This window comes from Ursus maritimus, unplaced genomic scaffold (assembly GCF_017311325.1).
Source record: "Ursus maritimus isolate PB19 unplaced genomic scaffold, ASM1731132v1 scaffold_12, whole genome shotgun sequence".
NCBI lineage: Eukaryota > Metazoa > Chordata > Mammalia > Carnivora > Ursidae > Ursus > Ursus maritimus.
Window position 1 is genome coordinate 54,013,414 of NW_024423564.1, and position 21,896 is coordinate 54,035,309.

The 21,896-nt window shown below is 36.7% G+C and overlaps 1 protein-coding gene across 3 annotated transcripts in view; it reads left to right on the top strand.

Annotated features, from left to right (window-relative positions):
• The window catches only part of TM2D1 (TM2 domain containing 1), a 46,557-nt gene that overhangs the window by 11,344 nt on the left and 13,317 nt on the right, over positions 1-21,896 (top strand). For all 3 annotated transcript variants that reach the window (XR_568662.2, XM_008690803.2, XM_008690801.2), the window contains exons 3-5: positions 2,426-2,534; positions 8,553-8,644; positions 17,778-17,851. Coding sequence is in view for 2 of the 3 variants with exons in the window: in XM_008690803.2 (XP_008689025.1) it covers positions 2,426-2,534; positions 8,553-8,644; positions 17,778-17,851 (275 nt within the window). In the remaining variant the exon portion in view is untranslated. The remainder of the gene's footprint in view (positions 1-2,425; positions 2,535-8,552; positions 8,645-17,777; positions 17,852-21,896) is intronic.

Genomic DNA, 21,896 nt, shown 5'->3' on the forward strand with positions numbered 1-21,896 from the left:
GCAGGTGTCCAAACAGCTACGTATAAATTGTCTGTTAACTTTTGCCCTATCTCTGTAGATTATAAATGCTTGCTTGTATCTCGAGTCAAGAAATGGCTGTGTGGAAAACCTCTATGTTTTGTAAACGTTCTTATTGAGGACTTTCTCTGTGTTTCCCTTGGGTCATGAACCAAATCCAAGTTCCTGCAGTCGCTCAGAGGTGAAATGAAATGCTGTCTCTCAGTTGTATCACAAAAGCGCTGCAAAGATTTTTGTCTTAACTATCAGGAAGCTCTGATCTATGTTTGTGGCTCAATTAGTGTGTTCTCTTACTTGTTTCCTAGTACAGTTGACCCTTCAACAATCAAAGGGTTAGGGCGCTGACCCCTGTGCAATAGAAGGTCTGTGTATAACTTCCAATTTCCCCAAAACTTAACTGCTGATAGCCTACTGTTGGCCAGAAGCTTAATACATATTTTGTATATGTATTATATACTGTACTCTTACATAAAGTAAGCTAGAGCAAAGAATGTTATTAAGAAAATTATAAGGAAAATATATTTACAGTACTATGTTGTATTCATTGAGGAAAATCCACATGTAAGTATATGTATGCAGTTCAAACCAGTGTTATTCAAGAGTCAACTGTATATTATTTCCTCGCTATTTATTTATTTGACAGAGAGAGAGACAGCCAGCGAGAGAGGGAACACAAGCAGGGGGAGTGGGAGAGGAAGAAGCAGACTCCCAGCGGAGGAGCCTGATGCGGGTCTCGATCCCAGAATGCTGGGATCACGCCCTGAGCCGAAGGCAGACGCTTAACAACTGAGCCGCCCAGGCGCCCCTATTTCTTCACTCTTTGTCTTCCCTTCATCTTATTACTTTTTGCTTGTTTAATTGGTTCTCAGTTATACTGAATCTGTGTCTTACAGTGTAAGCACCTGGTTTTGGACATGCAAATACATTAGATAAGTTTAGGGGCGCCTGGCCCACATCAAGCTCCTCCGCTGGGAGCCTGTTTCTTCCTCTCCCACTCCCCCTGCTTGTGTTCCCTCTCTCGCTGGCTGTCTCTCTCTGTCAAATAAATAAATAAAATCTTTAAAAAAAAATACATTAGATAAGTTTATAGGTTACGTAGTATGAACTTTCAATAACCCAACAGAAGTGTGTAAAGTAATTTTATGTGTTTTTCCGACATCATTTTCTCAGTGTACTACTCTGGCCTATAAAAGGAAATCCTAAGATAATTATAAAGTACACATAAATGAATACCATTTTCCTTTCATGATAAAACTCTAGGGCTTCTGTGGCTTTTTTAGACTATTATACAAGGTTCTATTTTCATTTTCTGAAATAAAAAAAAACACAATCCTGTAATTATTGATCCTAAACATAGAGATAAGCAGTCTGAAACTAGCCTAAAAGCATTAGTACCTTTTAATCAGAAATGGTAAAGGAAGAAAAGACAATAACATTTATTGAATAGCTACTGTATGCTGTGCTTTATACTAGGTACTTTATATCATATTAAATCCCCACGATGGTCCTATGAAGTAGATGATCTTAGTGCTCTTTTTACCTACGAGGAATCCAAGGTTCTCAAAGAGGCAATGCACATAGGTCATGCTCATTCCAAAGTTCTTGCTCTTTACACAGTGAGGCTATAAAGGCTTCAGGACAGCCCTTGCCTAGCACATAGTAAGCTCTGTAAGTATTACTTCCTCTTATTATGTCATCTGGGGTAGGAGTAAAGATAAAAAATGCTAAATACTAAAATGGTATACTACATCAATTCCTGGAGGGAATAGAGAAATACATTCAGAGCAAGTAATGGCGGAGGGGGGGGGGGGGGGGGGGGGCTTGGCTGGCTCAGTCAGTAGAGCATGTGACTCTTGATCTCGGGGTGGTGAGTTCAAGCCCCACATTGGGCATAGAGATTACTTAATAAATAAAATGAACAATCAAAAGAAAATAATCTATTTAGAGTAGATGAAAAAAATCTTAGTTTATAGTAACTGTCTTCTGCAAGAGTTAATATAAACTGAAAATACAAAATCAGATCATGTTAAATTTAATGAATTACCCAATGAGTTACCAACAAAAACGTGAGCAGTATTCTTTACCCTAGAGATGAGGTAAAGGGCAGTAATACTTTGCAATTCTTCCCTTATCACCTTTGTCAGAGGCAGAAGATTCAACTAGAAGTGTCATGCATCAAACTCAGTGTGACAATTCTTATATTTTTGTGTTGAGACCACTATATCATATTATCCTTTATTTAGATATTCCTATCTAAAGTCTCATGTCAGATGTTATATTGGGAGGTAGTGTGTTATAATTTTATATTTTCTTGTGCTTTTTGCTAATCTTAAACATGATTACATACCTTTCCTGCAGAAAAAACCACAGTGGTTTCTTGCTTTTTTTTTTTTTTTCCTGCCTTTAGTTCCTTGTTTTCCAGCACCCAACATAACTTGTAAGGATTTTGGTGGCAATGAAACACATTTTACTGGAAATGAAGTTGGTTTTCTCAAGCCTGTATCTTGCCGAAATGTGTAAGTCCATTACTGAAGCTAAATTTTCAGGTTACTTGCCTATGTTGTATCTTGACTGCATGGAGTAAAGAGATAAAAAGTTACTTTATGGGGAAAATCCTGCAGTAATATAATTTATCTTTTTTGCCTTTCTCAGAAAACCTCTATTTTAAGTGTGCATATTGTTAATATAAATGCAATTTACCACCAAGTAAAGCATAGTAGTTCACTATGTGGGATAACTAGAGACTGAATAGCCTCATGCCATGTTAATTCAGTCAGTTTAGCCACTAAATGAGTTCTGAAAAATTCTGTTTTTAAAATTCGGGGAATTTCTAGAATACAAAAAAGGAATCATGTACTTCTAGTATTAAAAGAATGTTGGGTGCCTTGGTGGCTCAGTTGGTTAAGCATCTGACTCTTGGTTTGGGCTCAAGTCATGATCTCAGGGTGGTGAGGTCGGGCTCTGCACTCAGTGTAGAGCCTGCTTGAAATTCTCTGTCTCCCTGTCTCTCTTTGTCTCTCTCTCTCTCAAATAAATAAATACATCTTTAAAAAAAATAAAAGAATGTTAATTATTAATCATTTGCATATTAAGGGCATTTTGAAATTTGGTTTCATTCTTTGTAATAGATATGGTTGATGAATGGTTAAACAATAAAAAATTCGTTTGGGATGTTAAGACAAGTGGCTTTATTTTGTTAGGAGTGTTCTTTGTTTAAAGGCCTTTTAAGTTTGCTTTTTATTTTTGCTGTAGTAAAGCTAGCAATCTTATTCTTATATTTCTGCCTTGTACTAAAAACATGATTTAGTTTTATCCATTCTTAGTAATTGGTGGCACTATAATCTTTTAACTGTACATTGTTACATTTTATTTGATGGCACCTATTTGCAGCTGTATCAAGAAATTTTCTTTCTTTCTTTCTTTCTTTCTTTCTTTCTTTCTTTCTTTCTTTCTTTCTTTCTTTCTTTCTTTCTGTTTTGCTGTTTCTACCAGCTCTACTAGAATTCCTAGAAATTACTAGTGAAGTCTTATTTTTCTTTTGACCCTCCTTCACTGAGTTAATGAGGAGCTTTAGATTCTATCTTGCTGTGTAATCCTAACCCAATCACTTAAGCTTTTTGGGTTCTAAGATTTCTCATTAGTAAAGTAAAAATTGCTAGAAGGAATTACTTCTAAGTACTTATATATGGTTTAGTCGAGTTTTGAATTTATGGATTGATATATTTTTTTAAGATTTTATTTATTTATTTGTCAGAGAGAGAGAGAGAGAACAGGCCAGGGGAGCAGCAGGCAGAGGGAGAAGCAGGCTCCCCACTGAGCAAGGAACCCAACGTGGACCTCGGTCTCAGGACCCTGGGATCATGACCTGGGCTGAAGGCAGACGTTTAACTGACTGAGCCACCCAGGCGTACCTGGATTGTGCTGATCTAAGACATCATAGGTTATAATACAACAACTTAGAAAATCAATCATCTGCTGAGAACAGCTAACCACGCAGGTTGGACTCACAGGTTTATATTACCTGTAATGATAATACCATAATGGTCTGTTATTCAATTTCCAAGTTAAGTCTGATTTTTCTTTCAGTGTCTCCGGGCAGATTAGGCTCAGTGTGACTGAGCTGTACTAATCATGCTCACAAGACACTGATGTCAGTTATGAGAAGAAATGTAACTATCAGGGAAACCAGATACTTGCAAGTGTACTGGCCAATTTATTCCCCTCCTATAGTAAAATCTACAATTCCAAAGTAGAATTTGCTTAATGAGCATTGAATCAGAACTAGTGGAGCTAAATTGATGGGTAATTTTAATGATAAGTCACAAAATTAAGATCACCCCATAAATCATTTTCTTGTATCAGAATATTCAGTATATGTCTACCAAAGAGCCAGCTGCTGGTCAGCTACTGAATACTCATGACAAATTCTTATTCATTGAATGTTCCTTTCCCAGTTCGCATATTTTCCTTCTCCTTTTAGCATATTCTTTTTCAAACTGTATATAATATTAATACTTGATTTAAACTCCCATCTTAATATTGCAGATACAGTCATTGTATAATGTATTCTCCAGCACCTGAAGTCTGGTAACCATGTCTGATTGATCACCAAACCACACACCTGTTTATACTGGCCAACTATTTTAGTTGGAGCACACTAACTGCTGTAACAGATGCCTTTAGAATTTCAGTGGCTTAACGCAATAAAAGTTATTTCCTACCCACATCATAGTCCAGTTGGTGTTGGCGTGGGAGGGCTGGATGAGGTAAGGGGAGTGATTGTTGCTCCATGCAGTCATGCAGGAGCCTTGCTCCTTTCATCTTGTGGCTTTGCTTCCTCTTGTCCTCAGAGTCCTTTCCATTCAGCCAGCAGATGGGGAAGAGGAAAAGGAACCCCGTGTAGGAGTGTTTTATGGACCAGATCTAGAAATGGCATACATCACTTCTGTCCTCATTACACTGGGCAAAACTCTGTTATGGCTACACTTAGCTGCAAGATGGGCTAGAATATGTAACTTTGCTCTATGTCCGTGAGAAAAAGAACAGTGGTTCAGTGAACAATTAGTCTCTGCTACGCCACCCGTTTTCAGGTTATTCTTTAGGGTGATATAATATATAGATAATTATGTTTCTAATTTCAAGCTTTTTGAAAGGCTTGTTCCTATAATATGTACCTTTTATGAATTTTTCTGTTTAATGGAGTCCAGCTTCTGGCCATGCTGAAATTCACCAGCAATCTTTGTTCTATATCAAATGGATCTTTATAGTCCATATCTTAATCTTTCTACAGCATTTGGCATTTCCTTCTCTTAAAATTCTTTCCTTGACTTCTAGTATAAAACACTCTTCTATTTTCTGTGATTCTTCTTTTGTTTTTTTTCTTAAATCTTGACATCCCCAAGATTATATCCTTGTCCTATTCCCTTTTTCATTCATTCACCCCTTTGACTTTTCTCACCATCTTTATGTATATTAAGGTCCTAAACTCAATCTATCATCTTCTCCTTCAAATCATCTCCTCCTTTGTCTTAGTGAGTGGCGGCTGGTCTACTCAGTTTCTTAAGCTGAAACTTTGAAGTTATTCTTGACTTCTCCTTTTTCATCATTCCCCACATTTAGTGTGGTTACTTCTGCCTTCTTAGTATTTCCCAATTTTGTTTACATTTCTCTCCCACTGCTACTGCCCAGTAGGTCATAGCTTGAGTTTCTACAAAGCCTACTAATTTATTTCTCTATTTGTAGTCTGGTGCCCCATTCCAGGGTAGATGGGACACCACTGCCCTCAGCATAAAATCTGACATCCTTGCAATATTAGATGCATAAGCAGGATCTCTGGTCCATCTGCCATCTCCCCAACTCCCCCCAACTGTCCTAATTGTGAATGAAATGCAAAAAAAAACAGGATTGTAAGACTGACATAATCAGATTTGACTTTAAAGTGATAACTCCGGCTACCTCTCTGTTTCTTTACTTCCCTTTTGCAGCAAAACTCCTTCAAAGAGTTGTCTAATACTCCTGTTCCTCAATTTTTTTCATTCCAGGCTTTCTTAAGCCTGCTCTGTTTGGTCTTTTTCCTGTACCACATCACCAAAATTGCCCTCGCTGAGGTCACTAATGAACTCCTTTTGATTAAATTTAGTGGTAAATTCTCAGCCATTACTTATGTGATCTGTCAGTCACATTTGGCACAATTGATCACTCTGTTCTCCTTAATATACTGTACTGTTTTCACTTGACTTCCAGTATACCACACTCTCCTAGTTTTATTTCTTCCTCACTGTTAGCTCTTTCTCGGTCTCCTTTCTAGTTTTTTCTCTTCTTGATCTCTTAATATTGGAGTATCTCAAGGCTCGGTCTGTGAATCTCTCTCTCTCTCTCTCTGTCTGTCATTTCCATATGGAAATGTCCTGGTTTAAAATATTTCCTATATGCTTGTAACTCCCTAATTTATATCTCCAGCCCAGACTTCTCTCCCTAACTCTAGACTTATAAACCCTTCTGTCCTTTGAACAACTCCACTTGGATATCTGATAAATATCTCAAACTCACATGTCCAACAATGAAATCCTGAACATCCTTCCGAGGTCTAGTCTACCCTCAGCCTTCCCCAACTCAGTTAATGCTAGCTTCATCCCTCTAGTTACATAGGACAGAATCTTTAGCTTTATTTTTATTCCTTTCTTTTTTCATTCCCTAAATTGAATACATCAGGAAATCCAGTTGTTATACTTCAGAATATAACCGGAATCTCATCACTTCTCACTGTTTCTTTTGCTATGACTCCAGGTCGAGCCACTATTAATTTTCATCTGGGTTATGGCAAGAGCCTTCAGACTCCTCCTTTGTCCTTGTGGTAGCTTGCATTTGTTCAACAAATTCATCCCTCTCAATCACTATTAACTGGGTGGTGTATACTTTCCACTCTTTTGATTTGGGGCTTGACCATGTGGTTGTATTTGGCCTATGTAATGCTAGCAGGTATGAAACAAGCAGGGGCTTAAATGTGCTTGTAGGTTTAGCTTTATTCTTTTTTTTTTTTTTAAAGATTTATTTATTTATTAGACAAAGAGAGACAGCCAGCGAGAGAGGGAACACAAGCAGGGGGAGTGGGAGAGGAAGAAGCAGGCTCATAGCGGAGGAGCCTGATGTGGGGCTCGATCCCATAATGCCGGGATCACGCCCTGAGCCGAAGGCAGACGCTTAACCGCTGTACCACCCAGGCGCCCCGGTTTAGCTTTATTCTTGAATCTTGGTGATATGTTCTGAAATGAACTTGTCCCACGTAAATGCTACACCTTTAGCTACACCTTTAAGAAAAACTTAAGAGGAACGAACTAAGTAAGTAGCCTGGATTAAACTGACCCAAACTTTAGCCCGAAGCAGCATCTCCTGGGTGAACCTACCCTAGATCAGCTGAACCACAGCCAACTGCAGTCTACAAGTGTGAGGATAATTGCTTATCGTTGTAAGCCACCAAAGTTCAGGGTGGTTTGTTATACAGTGTTATTGTGACAGTAGCTTACAAGTACTCCCCTACAGTCTGTTTTCAGCACAGCAGCTAGAGTTATTTTAAAATCTAAATCAGATCATATCACACATCTACTTAAAATCCTGCAGTTGTTTCCCATATCCTTAAGAGTACAAACCAAAGTCTTCACAGTGGTATTCAAGGCCATACATGATTCAGCCTCTTTGCCCCTTGTCATCTCTCTGACCTCAGCTCCTACTATTCTCCTATTCTCTAATTCCACTCCTGCTATACTGGCCTCCCTTATAGACCTCAAACATGTCAGGTATACTGTGCTCGCCACAGCAGTTACTTTTGCCTGAGATGGTCCTCCCTTAGAGGTGTGGCATGCTAACTCACTTAACCTCCCTCAGGTCTTTGCTTATGTATCACCTCAATGATGCCTACTCTTATTAACCCTATTTATATCTTACATCACCCTCGTCTGTACCCCTGGCATACTGAATTCCCTAAATGACCTGCTGCACTTCTTTTTTAAATAGCATTAATGACTTTTTTTTTTAAGACTTTATTTATTTGAAGAAGAGAGAGAGCACAAGCGGGGGGGGGGGCGGGGCGCAGAAGGGCAAAGGGAGAGGGAGAAGCAGACTCTTTGCTGAGCAGAGAGCCAATGCGGACTTGATCCCAGGGACTTGATTCCAGGACCCCGAGATCATGACCTGAGTGAAAGGCAGCTGTTTAACTGACTGAGTCACCCATGTGCCCCCATTTAGGACTTTCTAACATAATATATGATTTACTTTTAAAATGTTTATTTTTTTTTGCTTGTTGCCTATGGATTGAAAGCTCTTTGGGGCAGGGATCTTTGTTTCTTTTGTTCATTAATAAATCCCAATAGAATAGAATAGTGCCTGGCATGCATTAACTACCCAGAAGGCATTAATTAAATGAACGAAGGGATGAATGAACACATTAACCAATAAGTGATAATTAACAGCTTTGTTTCCTAAAATGTTTACATGTTGGAAATACATGTATATAACACTCAGGTTCTAATTTTGTGCAGAAACGGTTATTCATACAAAGTGGCAGTTGCGCTCTCTCTTTTCCTTGGATGGTTGGGAGCAGATCGATTTTACCTTGGATATCCTGCCTTGGGTGAGTATGTTTCATCAAGAAAAAATCCTTGTGAAACTTGTATTTCAGGTAAATATGCCTGTTCTTTCCATTTTATTATTTTTTTAAGGATTTTATTTATCTGAGAGAGAAGGAGAGAGAGCACGAGCAGGGGGAGGAGCAGAGGAAGAGGGACAAGTAGACTCCATGCTGAGCACAGGGCCCTACTTGGGGCTCCATTGCAGGATCCTGACATCATGACCTGAGCCGAAATCAAGAGTTGGACGCTTAACCGACTGAGCCACCCAGATGCCCCAGATATATCGATTCTTATAGATTAAATCTTTGCATACTATTAATAGTGACAGGTTCCACGTAACTGGACTTGAATAGTTAATGTTCTTCTGTGAATATAGAGCTAGCTGTTAGCTTTACAGTTCAGCTTGGGTAAGAAATACTGACTTTTCCTGTATTTTCATCTTTATGAAAACACAAAATAGTAAAGGAACTTCCTTAGGACAGTAGGCTTGAGTTGTCGTTGTTAGTACTGGGCAACATGGTGGACATTTAATAACTATTTTATGAATAAATGCGTATCTCTTCTATCTTTCTAAAAATGTTTGCCTTCTACCTGAACCTCTGTCAGTGTTCCCTTGGGAACAGAAACTTTCTTTCAGGAGAAGCTTGCGTTGGAACTACGGCAACCGGCATGGGCTGGTGTGGAGCCAGACTTCTATTAACCTTAGCCTCCCCCCCCCACACAGACACGTTCCTTCCAGCTGTAATCTTCCCATTTACTATAGTTACTAATGCTTGTGAAAACTGTTTATATTTGATGATAGCGTTTGTTTAAACAATACTTTTATATGCCTGCCCTTAGTTAAGCCTTACAGCTCTCTGACTTTATCATCCTCTTTAAATCTTCTTTACCAGGTAGGGAAATTGTCACCAGAGAGGTTAAGGGATTTACTCACTCTAGAGGCCTTGTTTTATTCGGTGACATATTTGTTGTTATCATCCTTGTTTTATGGATAGGGAAATCGTCAATGAGATTTAAAGATTTACCCAAGGACACTCTGCTAGTGACCTGAATTTGAACCCAAATTTTCTGGCTCAAGAGATCGTGCTTTATTTACTATAGTACTCTGCTTCTATATTAGCCCTTTACTGAGCAAAATTTAAAGTTTCTGAATGCTCTGTTTTCCAGCTAGCAAGACTAATCTTAATTCTTTCCATGTTGCTAACTACCAGAGATCAAAGAGGAATCTTTACTGTGTTGTTAGTGGGAAGTATGTTTCTGACAGCCTTACCTGGAACTCACAAATTTCTTCAGTTAATAGACATTTATTCTACATTTATTCTACATTATTACTTACTACCTGTTATGTAAGTAACTAAGTGCCCTGGAAATAATGATGAAGATCATAGTTCATATTGGTTAAAAAGGAAATAAATATGAAATAAATATGTTGGGTCCATTTATGATACAGCTATTACAGAACCATGGCAAAGTGCTATGAGAGTACAGAAGAGGGGCTGATTTAGTTAGCCTTGGGGTATGAGGGAGGACTTCTTAGATGAGGTGACATTTGAACTAGGTTTTGAAGGATGAACAGATTACACAGGTTGAGGGCATTACACAGAACAGCATGTGCAAAGGCACTGGGTGTGACAACATGTGTGCATGCTGAGAGAATGGTGGATAGCTTTTGGCATAGAAAGAATAATGGCTGGAGATGAAAAGTGACTGCAGAGGTAGTCTGTGGTCAGATTATAAAGGGCTTTGTGTGTCTTGTTATAGAGTTTGAACTTTACCATTTGAACATCAGAAGCCATAAAAGTTTTTAAGCAGAGAAGAATCATGGTCAGACTCATATTTCAGGAAGATGCTACTGGAGGAATTGAGGGAAATGGCTTAGAACAGAGAAGGACTGGTGACAGAGAAAGGTGGAAGGAGATTGATGTCATAGTCCTGGCCTGAGTGATGGCGTGACTCACCTTCCTGCTGTGTGTTAGAGCAGCTGTACCTTTCCCTACAGCAGAAAGCCGTGTGATGTGCACAGAAGCCTCGGAGTTGACTAATGATGTACTATACAGTGACTAATTGAACATAATAAAAAATAAAATAAAGTAGCAATCCTTTAGATGATGGCTGGCTGGCTGGTTAGACAGAAAAACCAGATTCATAGTGAGAAAGTAAAATGATATGGTGATGGTAAGAATACACTTGAAGCCTTCTGCCTTTATCCTCATATTTTCTTCCGTGTTCTCTTTAAGAAGACAGACTCATGTATATATATTGGAAAGATTTCTAACTTTTAGAAAGTTTTTAAAAGGTTGGGAAGGAAGGAGAAACACTATTCTTTAGAACAGTTTATTCGGTGATGATTTTGAATAGTGAATCTATTTTATGTATTTGGCATAATGAGTGACTTTTTGGCTTCTTGTGATGTGTGTCAGATGAGCTGTCCTGTCATATGTGTAAGTTAATGTTTTTGTCTTACTGTAGCACATAATAATATGTCGGCGTGTACGTTGTAAATTTTTCTTCCTGCAAAGTGAAATTTTGGGTAATAAAGCTCTGTATAGTGGCTCCGGTTAGTGAATATTAGTTTCCTGCCAGGAGCTGCTTTTCTCTGGCCACTGCTACTCTGATCTATTACGAGCTTTAGTTAGAGAGAACCTTTCCCTGGGACGCTGAGATTCCATAAACTTGCAAGTGCAGTTTTTAACATTCAACATTATGCTACAGTATAAAAGTTTTTTGTTTGTTTTTTTAATCATTAAATAACTTACTGTATTTTTTTTTTTTAATTTTATTTGTCAGAGAGAGAGAGAGAGAGCACAGGCAGGGGGAGGGGCAGAGAGAGAAGCAGGCTCTCCGTTGAGCAGGGAGCCCAATGCCAGACTCGATCCCATGACCTGAACCGAAGGCAGATGCTTAACAGACTGAGCCACCCAGGCATCCCAATAACTTACTGTGTATCACAACAACCTTTGGGTGTTCATTAGTTCAACACATATTTTGACTGTTGGTCTACGTTACAACTTTCTCAAGATTAAGTCTGTCACTTCTCATTTGTCTGCTTTCCAGCTTCTGAATTTTTGTTGCTACTGTCTTATCTTTTATTCTCTTTGTTCTGTTGGGTTTGTGGACTTTAAAAATTCCTTACCGTCCTTTAGTGGGGTCTTAGAGTGAGAGGAGCTAAGTAGGCATGTCAAAGTCATGATATTTAACCGAGAACCCTCTTATTTCTTTTAAGCATTCAAATATTTCGATTGTATCTTATTTACATTTAAGTTGTCGTAATGTTAAGGATTTTGATATGTTTTATTAACTAATCTAATATGTAAAGTTACAATGTTTTTAAATTTTAAAATATTAAATGTTTTTAAATTAAATTTTAATTTTTACCGAGAAGTCAGGCTTAAAGAATTTTGGTATTTTTCATTAAAATGATTACTAACATTGTAGTACTACCCTTACTACAATGTTGAGTGGTATGAAAATAGTTACATATGGACCCTAACATTCTATTTTTTTTTTTGAAGATTTTATTTATTTATTTGAGAGGAAGTGAGAGAGAACATGAGCAGAGGGTGGAGGCAAAGAGAGAAACAGACTCCCCGCCGAGTGGGAGCCCATTGTGGGGCTTGATCCCAGGACCCTGGGATCATGACCCGAGCTGAAGGCAGATGCTTAACCGACTGAGCCACCCAGGCGCCCCTATTTTTCTTACAATCTTATTTAATCTTCATGGTTATGAAAAGCAGTGGTAGCTTGTTAAAATACTTCCTTAAAACTATTTATGATCTTTGGAATTTTATAAGAACAGAATAAATAATATAAATCATGCAATTTGAAACTTGCTTTTTCTAAGTTGTTTATGGTTGAATATGATATTTCTTTTCTTTTCTTTTTTTAAGATTTTATTTATTTATTTGACAGAGAGAGACAGCCAGCGAGAGAGGGAACACAAGCAGGGGGAGTAGGAGAGGAAGAAGCAGGCTCCTACCAGAGCAGCCTGATGTGGGGCTCGATCCCCGAACGCCAGGATCACGCCCTGAGCCAAAGGCAGACGCTTAACGACTGCGCCACCCAGGCGCCCCTGAATATGATATTTCATTATATAAATTTTACTTCAGGATTAAATAAGGGAAATGTGTTGGGGGGGTGAGGCTGAATAAAATTTGATAAGATCTAAAAATTCCTTTAAGAAAGTTTTTTTTTTTTAATTAAAAAAAATTTTTAAATTTTTAATTAAGGGCTTGAATTCATGACCCTGAGATGAAGACCTGAGCTGAAATCAAGAGTCAGATACTTACCAACTGAGCCACCCAGGCACCCCCAAAATTTTCTTTTCAGATATTTCAAATTCCTTTTTAGCCCATGACTATAACTTTATATATAGCTTTATTTCCTTTAATTGATTTATCCCTCAGTATGCAAGTGCTACATTAACTAGAAAGGTTTTTTTTTTTTTTACAATGAAACCTTATTTTTCTAATAATATTCTATCTTTGTATTCTTAACTGTGTTAACATCTGTGATTTTTTTAGGTATGCGGTAGCTAGCATATTTTGCTTTGCCCATCTGTAGCATTAAAAGATTATGGATTCCTGAAGATAATAGCTCTTTTGGAGCAGTTAACAGGAGAGAGAGATACTCTTTCCATAGTGGTATTCCTTTTAAAATGTAAATAATTTCTTATGAGAATAACAAAATATTTTTAAGCCCAAATCTTAAAAATCTTTGGTTATATTCTTCTTCTTCTTCTTTTTTTTTTAGTTTAAAGTTACCAGTTTGGACTGGTATATCATATCCATAGATCATGGGACAAATAAAGGGATTTATAGGTTAAACTGTTCTAAGATTTGAAAACTCTCCTTTTATAAGTACAGACAAAAAGAATAGTGATAGCTAATTACCAAGTCATTATAGAACACCTGTGGCTTGGCAAATAGCAACTTTAATATGCAATAATCTGCATTCTCCAAAACAGTTATGCAGACAGCAGAATTTGCAAGACTCAACCTGTAATAAAAGAAAAAATACCAGAATTTTTTTAAATATCCCAAATTAATCTCTGTTCTTTTTATTTTATACCCAAATAAATCCTTTGATTGAATTCATGTTTTAAAATGTAAAGTTTAGGTTGCTAAAGTATAAAGTACACTCAAAACATGAGCTTTATTAATGTCATCTGGCAGCATAATCTTTTTGAAAGAATGTATCTCTAATGGTTCAGGATAAAAATGGATCCTTCTTTATTAGAAGCACTTTTATTTGGAATTTTAAAACAGTTTTTAAAATCTGAAACTGATACTCCTTTTCACAATAAGAAGTTAGTAAATCATGTCTGTACAAAGAGACACTTTTTTATTTGGAAAAATAAAGTCAATATATGCAACTTTGTGTGGGTCAAGTTGATCATTGTTTGCAAATAAGGTAATTTACACTTGATATAGTTTTTCCTTCAGTAGTCACACTGACTAGGCATTGGAATGACACAGCACTGACTTCCAGTTGTTCACGGAAGGGAAGGGGAAGACAGATCAATAAAAATATATAGTAAATCACACGATGGGATATGTGCGATGCTGAACGTTAAGGGCAGGGCTGGGGAGCATCTAGGAATATTATTAAACTCATCCTGGGGACATTAGAGAAGACTTCCTAGGAGTTTTAAACAACTCTTAGGGGTTAGCTAGGTGACTGGGAATGGAGGGGCAGAGGAGGAGTCCAGGCAGACAGTAGCATAGCTCATATAAACCTAGAGATGGCTGAGGAGAATCCGAGAGCACAGCACATTGGAAGGGATCTTCGGGTAGTTAGGAGTAACCCAGGCAGAAGGAATTTGCAAGATATGAGACTCGGTTAAATGATCCTACTATAAAGAATGTGAATTTATGCTGTCTACATTTCTCAGTGAACAATAATTGTAGGAATAGTAGAAACAGTGGTAGGAGACATAATGGCTGGGCTAACATTTCAGATTTTGCCATGTGTCATGTACTATTCTAAGTTTTTACTTTTTCTCATTATCTCCTTTAAGTCTTAGTGTCCTTCCTATCTTCTTTCTTTCTTTTTTTTTTTTTTTTTAAGATTTTATTTATTTATTTGACAGAGAGAGAGATAGCCAGCGAGAGAGGGAACACAAGCAGGGGGAGTGGGAGAGGAAGAAGCAGGCTCCCAGCGGAGGAGCCTGATGCGGGGCTCGATCCCAGAACGCCGGGATCATGCCCTGAGCCGAAGGCAGACGCTTAATGACTGAGCCACCCAGGCACCCCATTCCTATCTTATTTTCATAAAATATTTTTATATTTGGAAAGCTAAAACAAGTTTAAGATAGCAGTATAAGCAACTTACATTAGTAAACTCATCCTTTGTGTTACATTTGCAGAAATAGATGGACCACAGTTAATACAGGTTTGGAGTGAAACAGGATGTAAATCACTGTACTGAACTTTCAAATTTTTTTAATAGTCAACTTAGTTCCTTAATTTTTAAAGTGCTTTATTGAGGTACAAATGACATACATTAAGATGCACATATTTTAAATGTACCGTGTGATAAGTTAGACATATGTGGACACCTATGAAACAGTCCCCATAATCAAGATAATGACGATATATGTCACTCCCCAAAACTTCCTCCTGCCCTTTGTAATCCCTGCCTCTTGGCCCTCCTTATACTGCTCTTTCCCAAGCAAACACTCATCTGCTGTCTGTCACTGTAGGTCAGTTTGCAAATTCCTCAAATGCTTAAGTATCATCTTGGATCTGTTCTGTGGTTTCTTTAAACGTGTGACTTCAGGAGTAGGTGACACTCACCAAGTTCCAAACACACGTATCATGCCCTTATCTAATGTTTCATCTGAACAGGAACCTCTCATGTTCATTTTTCTGAAGCACCCTTAAGAAGGAGTTCATCCGCAGAATATCAAGATTTTAATGACTTATTATCATTCTCTTTTTGAGTGTTACCACATTACTTTGCCAATAAATATACTTTTATGTCATTGTTTTAAATAGCTGCATAGTATTCTCTCCTCTTATTAGGCATATGGGTTTTCTGAGATAATTCCTCCTGTTGAACATTTACATTGTACTAGTTTTTTGATAGTCATACGAGAAATATTTATCAAATCTTACTGTCTGTCAGATACTGTTCAAAGAATTGACTTGAGTAAGATAAGGACCCTGTCTTGAGGAATTTACGTAGCAGAAGAAGACAGAGGATGAATGAACAAACCAACAAACGAGGGTGTTACAGATTTTTAATTGGCACCAAAAAGGCAATAAATAGGGGAGATGTGATAGGGCAAGGGGCTTTGGGGGAAGCAGCGTGCTGCTTTAGATAGGCAGGTTAGACTTCTCTGAAGAACTCTAGAGAAATGAGAAGATGTACAGAATATTGTTGGAAGAGGTCATGACAAGAGCAAAGGCTCTGACATGGTTATTTTTTCTTAATAGAGTAGCAAGTAATTAAAGACAAACTTTTTTTGAAACTTTTTTTAATAGAGAGGGAGAAGAGCATTGGGGAGGGAGCAGAGGGAGAGAGAGAGAATCTTAAACAGGCTTAATGCCCAGTGCTGAGCTGGGCGGGGGCTCGATCTCATGACCCTGAGATCATGACCTGAACTTAACTGACTGAGCCACCCACACACCCCAGAACCATTCTTAAAATTAATCTTTTTAAAAGCAAATTGAAGAAAGGGGACCTCTGTGATATTTCCAAATTTACACTAAAATGCTGTGTGAAGAGGGATACATTTCACAAATAGAATGAATGAGTGAATTGATAGAATATACCAAATCGAGTGGATCAAGTTCCCTGGGCAACTATAATAACATGCAACTAATGAAGAAAATAATTAAAGGAATTTTTATATAAGATAATGACTAAAAAGTTAGAGGTCTTTAGGAAACAGAAAAGCTGAGACAGCTTATCCATTCATTTTACAGATATCGAGCATCTGCTATGTGGTAGATGATGTTGTAAGCACTGAGGACACAGGAGTAAATAAACCAGATGAAAGACCTTCCCTAATGGGACTTCATGAGACAGATAGAACAAATATAAAATATTAGGTAACGTAACAAGTGTTTTGAAGAAAATCGAAAGCAGAATTTTATATAATCTCTATATTTTAGTAGTTTTAAAGTGATTTCCAACATGTGTTCTCTTACTACTTACAGCATTATTCTGCGATATGTCTAATACTAAAAAGGGAAAAATAATCATCTAATGTACTTACAATTTCAGTCTTATTTGTGTATTTCCAAATCGTATGCAGGAGGTGATCTCATCCACTCTTGTGATTTTAGCTGGCATCTGTTTGTAGTTGATACTTAGAACTACCCTTTCACGAAGAGTCTTGTTTCCTACCATTTTTATATGTCTGGAAAGCAATTTAAGTTTAAATATAGAGGAGAGATTACTCATCCCACCCCCACCCCCAGCCTGTCTCTTTATTCCATCATCATGGTTTTGTGTTATAGCGTTGTGTATGTCCTAGATTCTATGCTCTGTAATGATCTGTTCAGTACCTTAGTTCCAAGGTTGTGACTGAAGGTGGAGATGTATATAGTGCATCGAATTGTTGATTTTGAGTATAGAATTGATGAACATGAGATGCTTAGGAAAGAAGTATAGGATAAATTTAAGATAATTAAGTACAGGATAAAGATAATTGGGTTGCTAATAAAATTTTTCAGTTTAAGATCAAAGTTTTATCTTGGTAATTTTTTCTGTGACTTGACAGTCTTTATTTGTTTGAACTTTCTAATGTAAATGTGTATTAAAATTTCACTCACATAATGTATTAAGTCTAAATAAATAAGGGCTAAGAGATGTTCTGTAGCTCTGTCATAATGCAATTTAAAGATTTATTTCTTTAGGACTTTTAAGAAGTTTTGTGAGATTACAGTGAGTTTTTATTTCAGTTCATAATACTTAAGTGAATTAATTTTTGTGTGCCTTTTCTATATAGAGGGTCTTTTAAACCTTTCTCATATTTTCAGGTGAAGATTTGAGTTTTTAAAGCATTGATTTTATATTCTTGATATAAAGAGTTTGTGGTATAGTATACATAATGGTTTATTGGGAAATAGAAAAGTTAATATTCATAAGACTTCCCGGATTTTAAGTGACTCTATCTTTTTTTTCCAGGTTTGTTAAAGTTTTGCACTGTAGGGTTTTGTGGAATTGGGAGCCTAATTGATTTCATTCTTATTTCAATGCAGGTAAGTTAGTTTCAGTCTAAAAGATGATTTACTTTTCCATTCAAATTTGAGTTCTGTGATCTTTCCTGGTATATTTTAAGTATATTAGAAAGCACACTTATATCTCTTAACTGAGGCAAAAGACCCCACGGGCAGATTATCCCCTGATGGGAACTGAAACTACCCCCTCAGGCAATAAGGACTGCCCCAAACCAGCAAGACCTCACGTGACTGACCCCTAAGAGAGTGATCAACCTGACTTTGCTGCCCCTGCTGCATGTACCCACCGACCTTTGTCCCACATTTTCCTGATAAAAACTTAGAAGTGTTTTCAGCACTTTGGAGACAGTCTTTGAGACGTTAGTCCACTGTCTTCCCAGTGTTGACCTCACTGAAATAAATTCCTTTCTTGTTTCAAAAAAAAATTAAAATGAAAGTAAAAAAATAATAAATATATTAGAAAGTAGTTAGGAATACTTTTTCAGTTTTTCTTCAGATGCTACGTGTAACGGATTATAGCCATGTTTCCAAGTAACATTTCCCAGCCTGTGTTCTACCAGTTAGTAGTTCTAAAAGACTGCTATCTTTTCATTAAAAAAAAAAGGATTCCGTGCTCAAATATGATTTGTAAATGTGAATTCAAATGAGATTTTTTTTACTGAATAACTTCTGAGAATCTTTATAATCTGTATTATGGATCTCTAATAAGGATTAAGATTATTTCTCAGATTTATTATTTCTTTTCCTGATAGTCACAGCCACATTTGTCAATTACTATAAAAGGATATTGATGGGGATCTGATATTCACATATGAACATATGGAGGCAGAAACAGTGTTTCCTTTTTTTTTTTTTAATGGACAGGTACTGTATATTAATGTTCTCTTGGTTGTAAATGTTAGAAACTGAAATCCAGCTAGGTTAAGCCATAAAGAAAAAAGGACGGTCTGGGCGTTCTGTAGAAAATCTGGGAGTGGGGCTGGCCTCGGGCAAGACCAAATTCATACAACCAAACAATGTGTTCAGGAACTCTTCTGATTCCCCTCTCTGCTTCTCTGTGTTAACCTCATCTTTTCCCACTGCAGTGGTGTGGAGGCAGACAGAGTGTGAAATGCTATCCTTTAGCATTTAAAAGTGCCACCAGATGTTTTACATTAAATTACACTGAACCGATTGTGGTTAACTTGTGAGGATTCTTAAATTAGAGAAGGAGATGAGTTTATCACAACAAATGTCACAGAACAGCATTTCAGTGAGCATTTATGGAGCACCCAGTGTCTTCAGCAGGAGTGTCAGTATGCATGTAGATCATCAGTTTTGGTCTTCTTTCCCATACAATATTTCCACTCCTCAATTCTGTCTGCTTGATGTTAATCCTTATGTTTTAAAAGAAAGTCAAAATCCAGGAGATTTTGGTAGCATACTGTGAGGAGGGTACCATACTGTGAGGAGGAGGCAGCATATGGACCAATAAGATACCAGAATTAAACAAGGAAAATATTTGGTTTTAAAGTTGGAATTTTCCTGTCTTTATTCATAAACATATGCCTAACCAAATATCCTGCCTTCTCCGACTGGGGGACAGGCAAGCAGGCATGAAGAGGCTAAGGTACTGGTGCACATATGCTTGGAAATGGATTTCTCACTTTAAACGAGGATCCAAGGAATTTCATGTATTATTGGGATTCTTTAAGATATCCAGAATTCAATGTCTTTGAAACCCATTTACTTAATATTTTCACACTAGGTTCTTTCTTTGGTGATGTCATTGCTTTATATAAAGCTTTACTTATATCAAATTATAGAGCTTATTTGATTCAGCAGCTGCTTTCTGGTACACAAATGCCTGAACTTTTGAGAACAAATTGTTCTTTTCTTAAAGATCTCTAGCTGAACCTATTGCATTAAGAATACTGAGGCAGGGGGCGCCTGGGTGGCACAGCGGTTGGGCGTCTGCCTTCGGCTCAGGGCGTGATCCCAGCGTTATGGGATCGAGCCCCACATCGGGCTCCTCCATTGTGAGCCTGCTTCTTCCTCTCCCACTCCCCCTGCTTGTGTTCCCTCTCTCGCTGGCTGTCTCCATCTCTGTCAAATAAATAAATAAAATCTTAAAAAAAAAAAAAAAAAGAATACTGAGGCAGAATTAGAGTGTTTGAATTTCTGCAGTAAATTTCCCTAAGTAAGACATTTTAACAGGTATGGCCACGTTAGCTTTAGACCGCTTTCAGAATGGGGAAACAATAAGTTTTCAAATGTAGCCAAATGAGGGATAGCCTTATTCTACACGTCATTTAATATACTTAACATGTGACGTTGACTACTTTAGTTTTTAAGAATTATTTTTTCAGCAAATAAAATGTTTTTAATATAAATATCATAAATGATATTAATGTTTTTGTCCCAAATATATTTTTTCCAATTTCTCATAGACCTTTTACATTTGTCCATCATCTTTTTGTTTATTCTTCTTTCTCATTCTCTCCATCCTGTTTTTTTTTTTTCTTTTTGCCATTAAATATTGTTCCCCAGTGAATAGCAATGTTTTTCTTTTGGGCTATGATCCCAGAAACATATTGTGCATGAACTCAAGACCTATAAAAACATACTTTGCTTCACAGTGTTTATAACAAAAATCCAGGAAAATCCTCTTTAAAAAAAATAGGTCTAGTTATTTCATCTTTGAACCAAAGTATATAAAGCATAATGCACATATTACTAAAGTAATCTTTACGTGTCACTATATTTACTGAAAATACTTTAATGAGTATCTATTTATTAATAAACTTTTGAAGTTTCTTTTTTTCTTAAAAAATATGGAAATGGCAGTGTGAATTAGTAGTATAAAATAATACATAGAATTAATTCAGCCCTTTTGTGCATTCAACAAAAATCTAAATCAGTGATATATGTGTAGCATATAGTCTTTCAATTATAGGTAACTGTTGTGTATAATTACTGTAAGGCAGTTCTGAAGATTTTAAAACAAACATTCATTCTTTGTGCTTATGTATTTTATATATATGTTATGATGGATTGATTAGACATTTAATTTTTTATTAGAAAAAATATGAGACTATTTTGATTTCATTTCAGCTTCTTTCCTCACTCACGCAATCTGGATGTTTTTAACTATACGAAACCCACTGATGTGGAGTCTGCCAAACAAAAAGAAAAGAAAGTTTCCTCGGTTAAGTGGAGATAAGATAGCCACAAATCAGAAAGATGAAGATGGGTAGAGGGAAAATGGAAATATGAGTTGGAGTGTAGAAAGTTGTTGGAAGGAAGTATGTCAGTGTACTTTGTGACAATTTAAAAAAATTCTCTGCATCATGGAAGAAATTGCTTTCATTTTTATTCCTATTAACATTACAGAGTAGATCTCCTTAAGGGACTAATAACTAGAAATTCACAGAAACAGCATAATTTCAAGACATTAATGAATTTTAAAATTTATAAAATATCTCATTAGTTTGATATTTAATATAGATAATTCATTTTAGCACTGAATTATATAGTGCTTCTGTGTTATTTTTTAACTTTTAGACACCAGGTTTGACTTTTCACACATAAATTTCTTTAGAAAAAAGTTTTTTACTATAGCACTGGAGTACACTAAGCATAGCATATACTATCGAAAATTTTGGCTGATTTGAACTGAATGCAATATACCTTGTGAAAAGTGTAGCTTTGTACCAATTAGAGGCAAGTTGAGAAGCTAAAAAAAGGTAGTTTTTAAAAGTGCTTGCTTTTTCTTTAGGACCTTGAAGTTCTAAATTTCATAGTTATCACTTGAGAAGTAATGAATAAAATAAAAGTTGATATGATAAGCTATAGAAAGTAGGTTTCATGCCATCGATGAAAATGGGTTTAGTGAGCACCAGTCAGGTATAATAAGTTGAGATCCTGCTCTAGAGGAAGTTAAATCTATCCCAAAAGTGTTCTGTAGCAAGATTCCATTTATTATCAGAAATAAAATGTTTCCTTGGGAACTGCAGATGTAAAATAAAAGTGAGTTATCTTGATTTTATCTTGTTTAAATTGTTTGAATTTTTTAAATTGTTTGAAT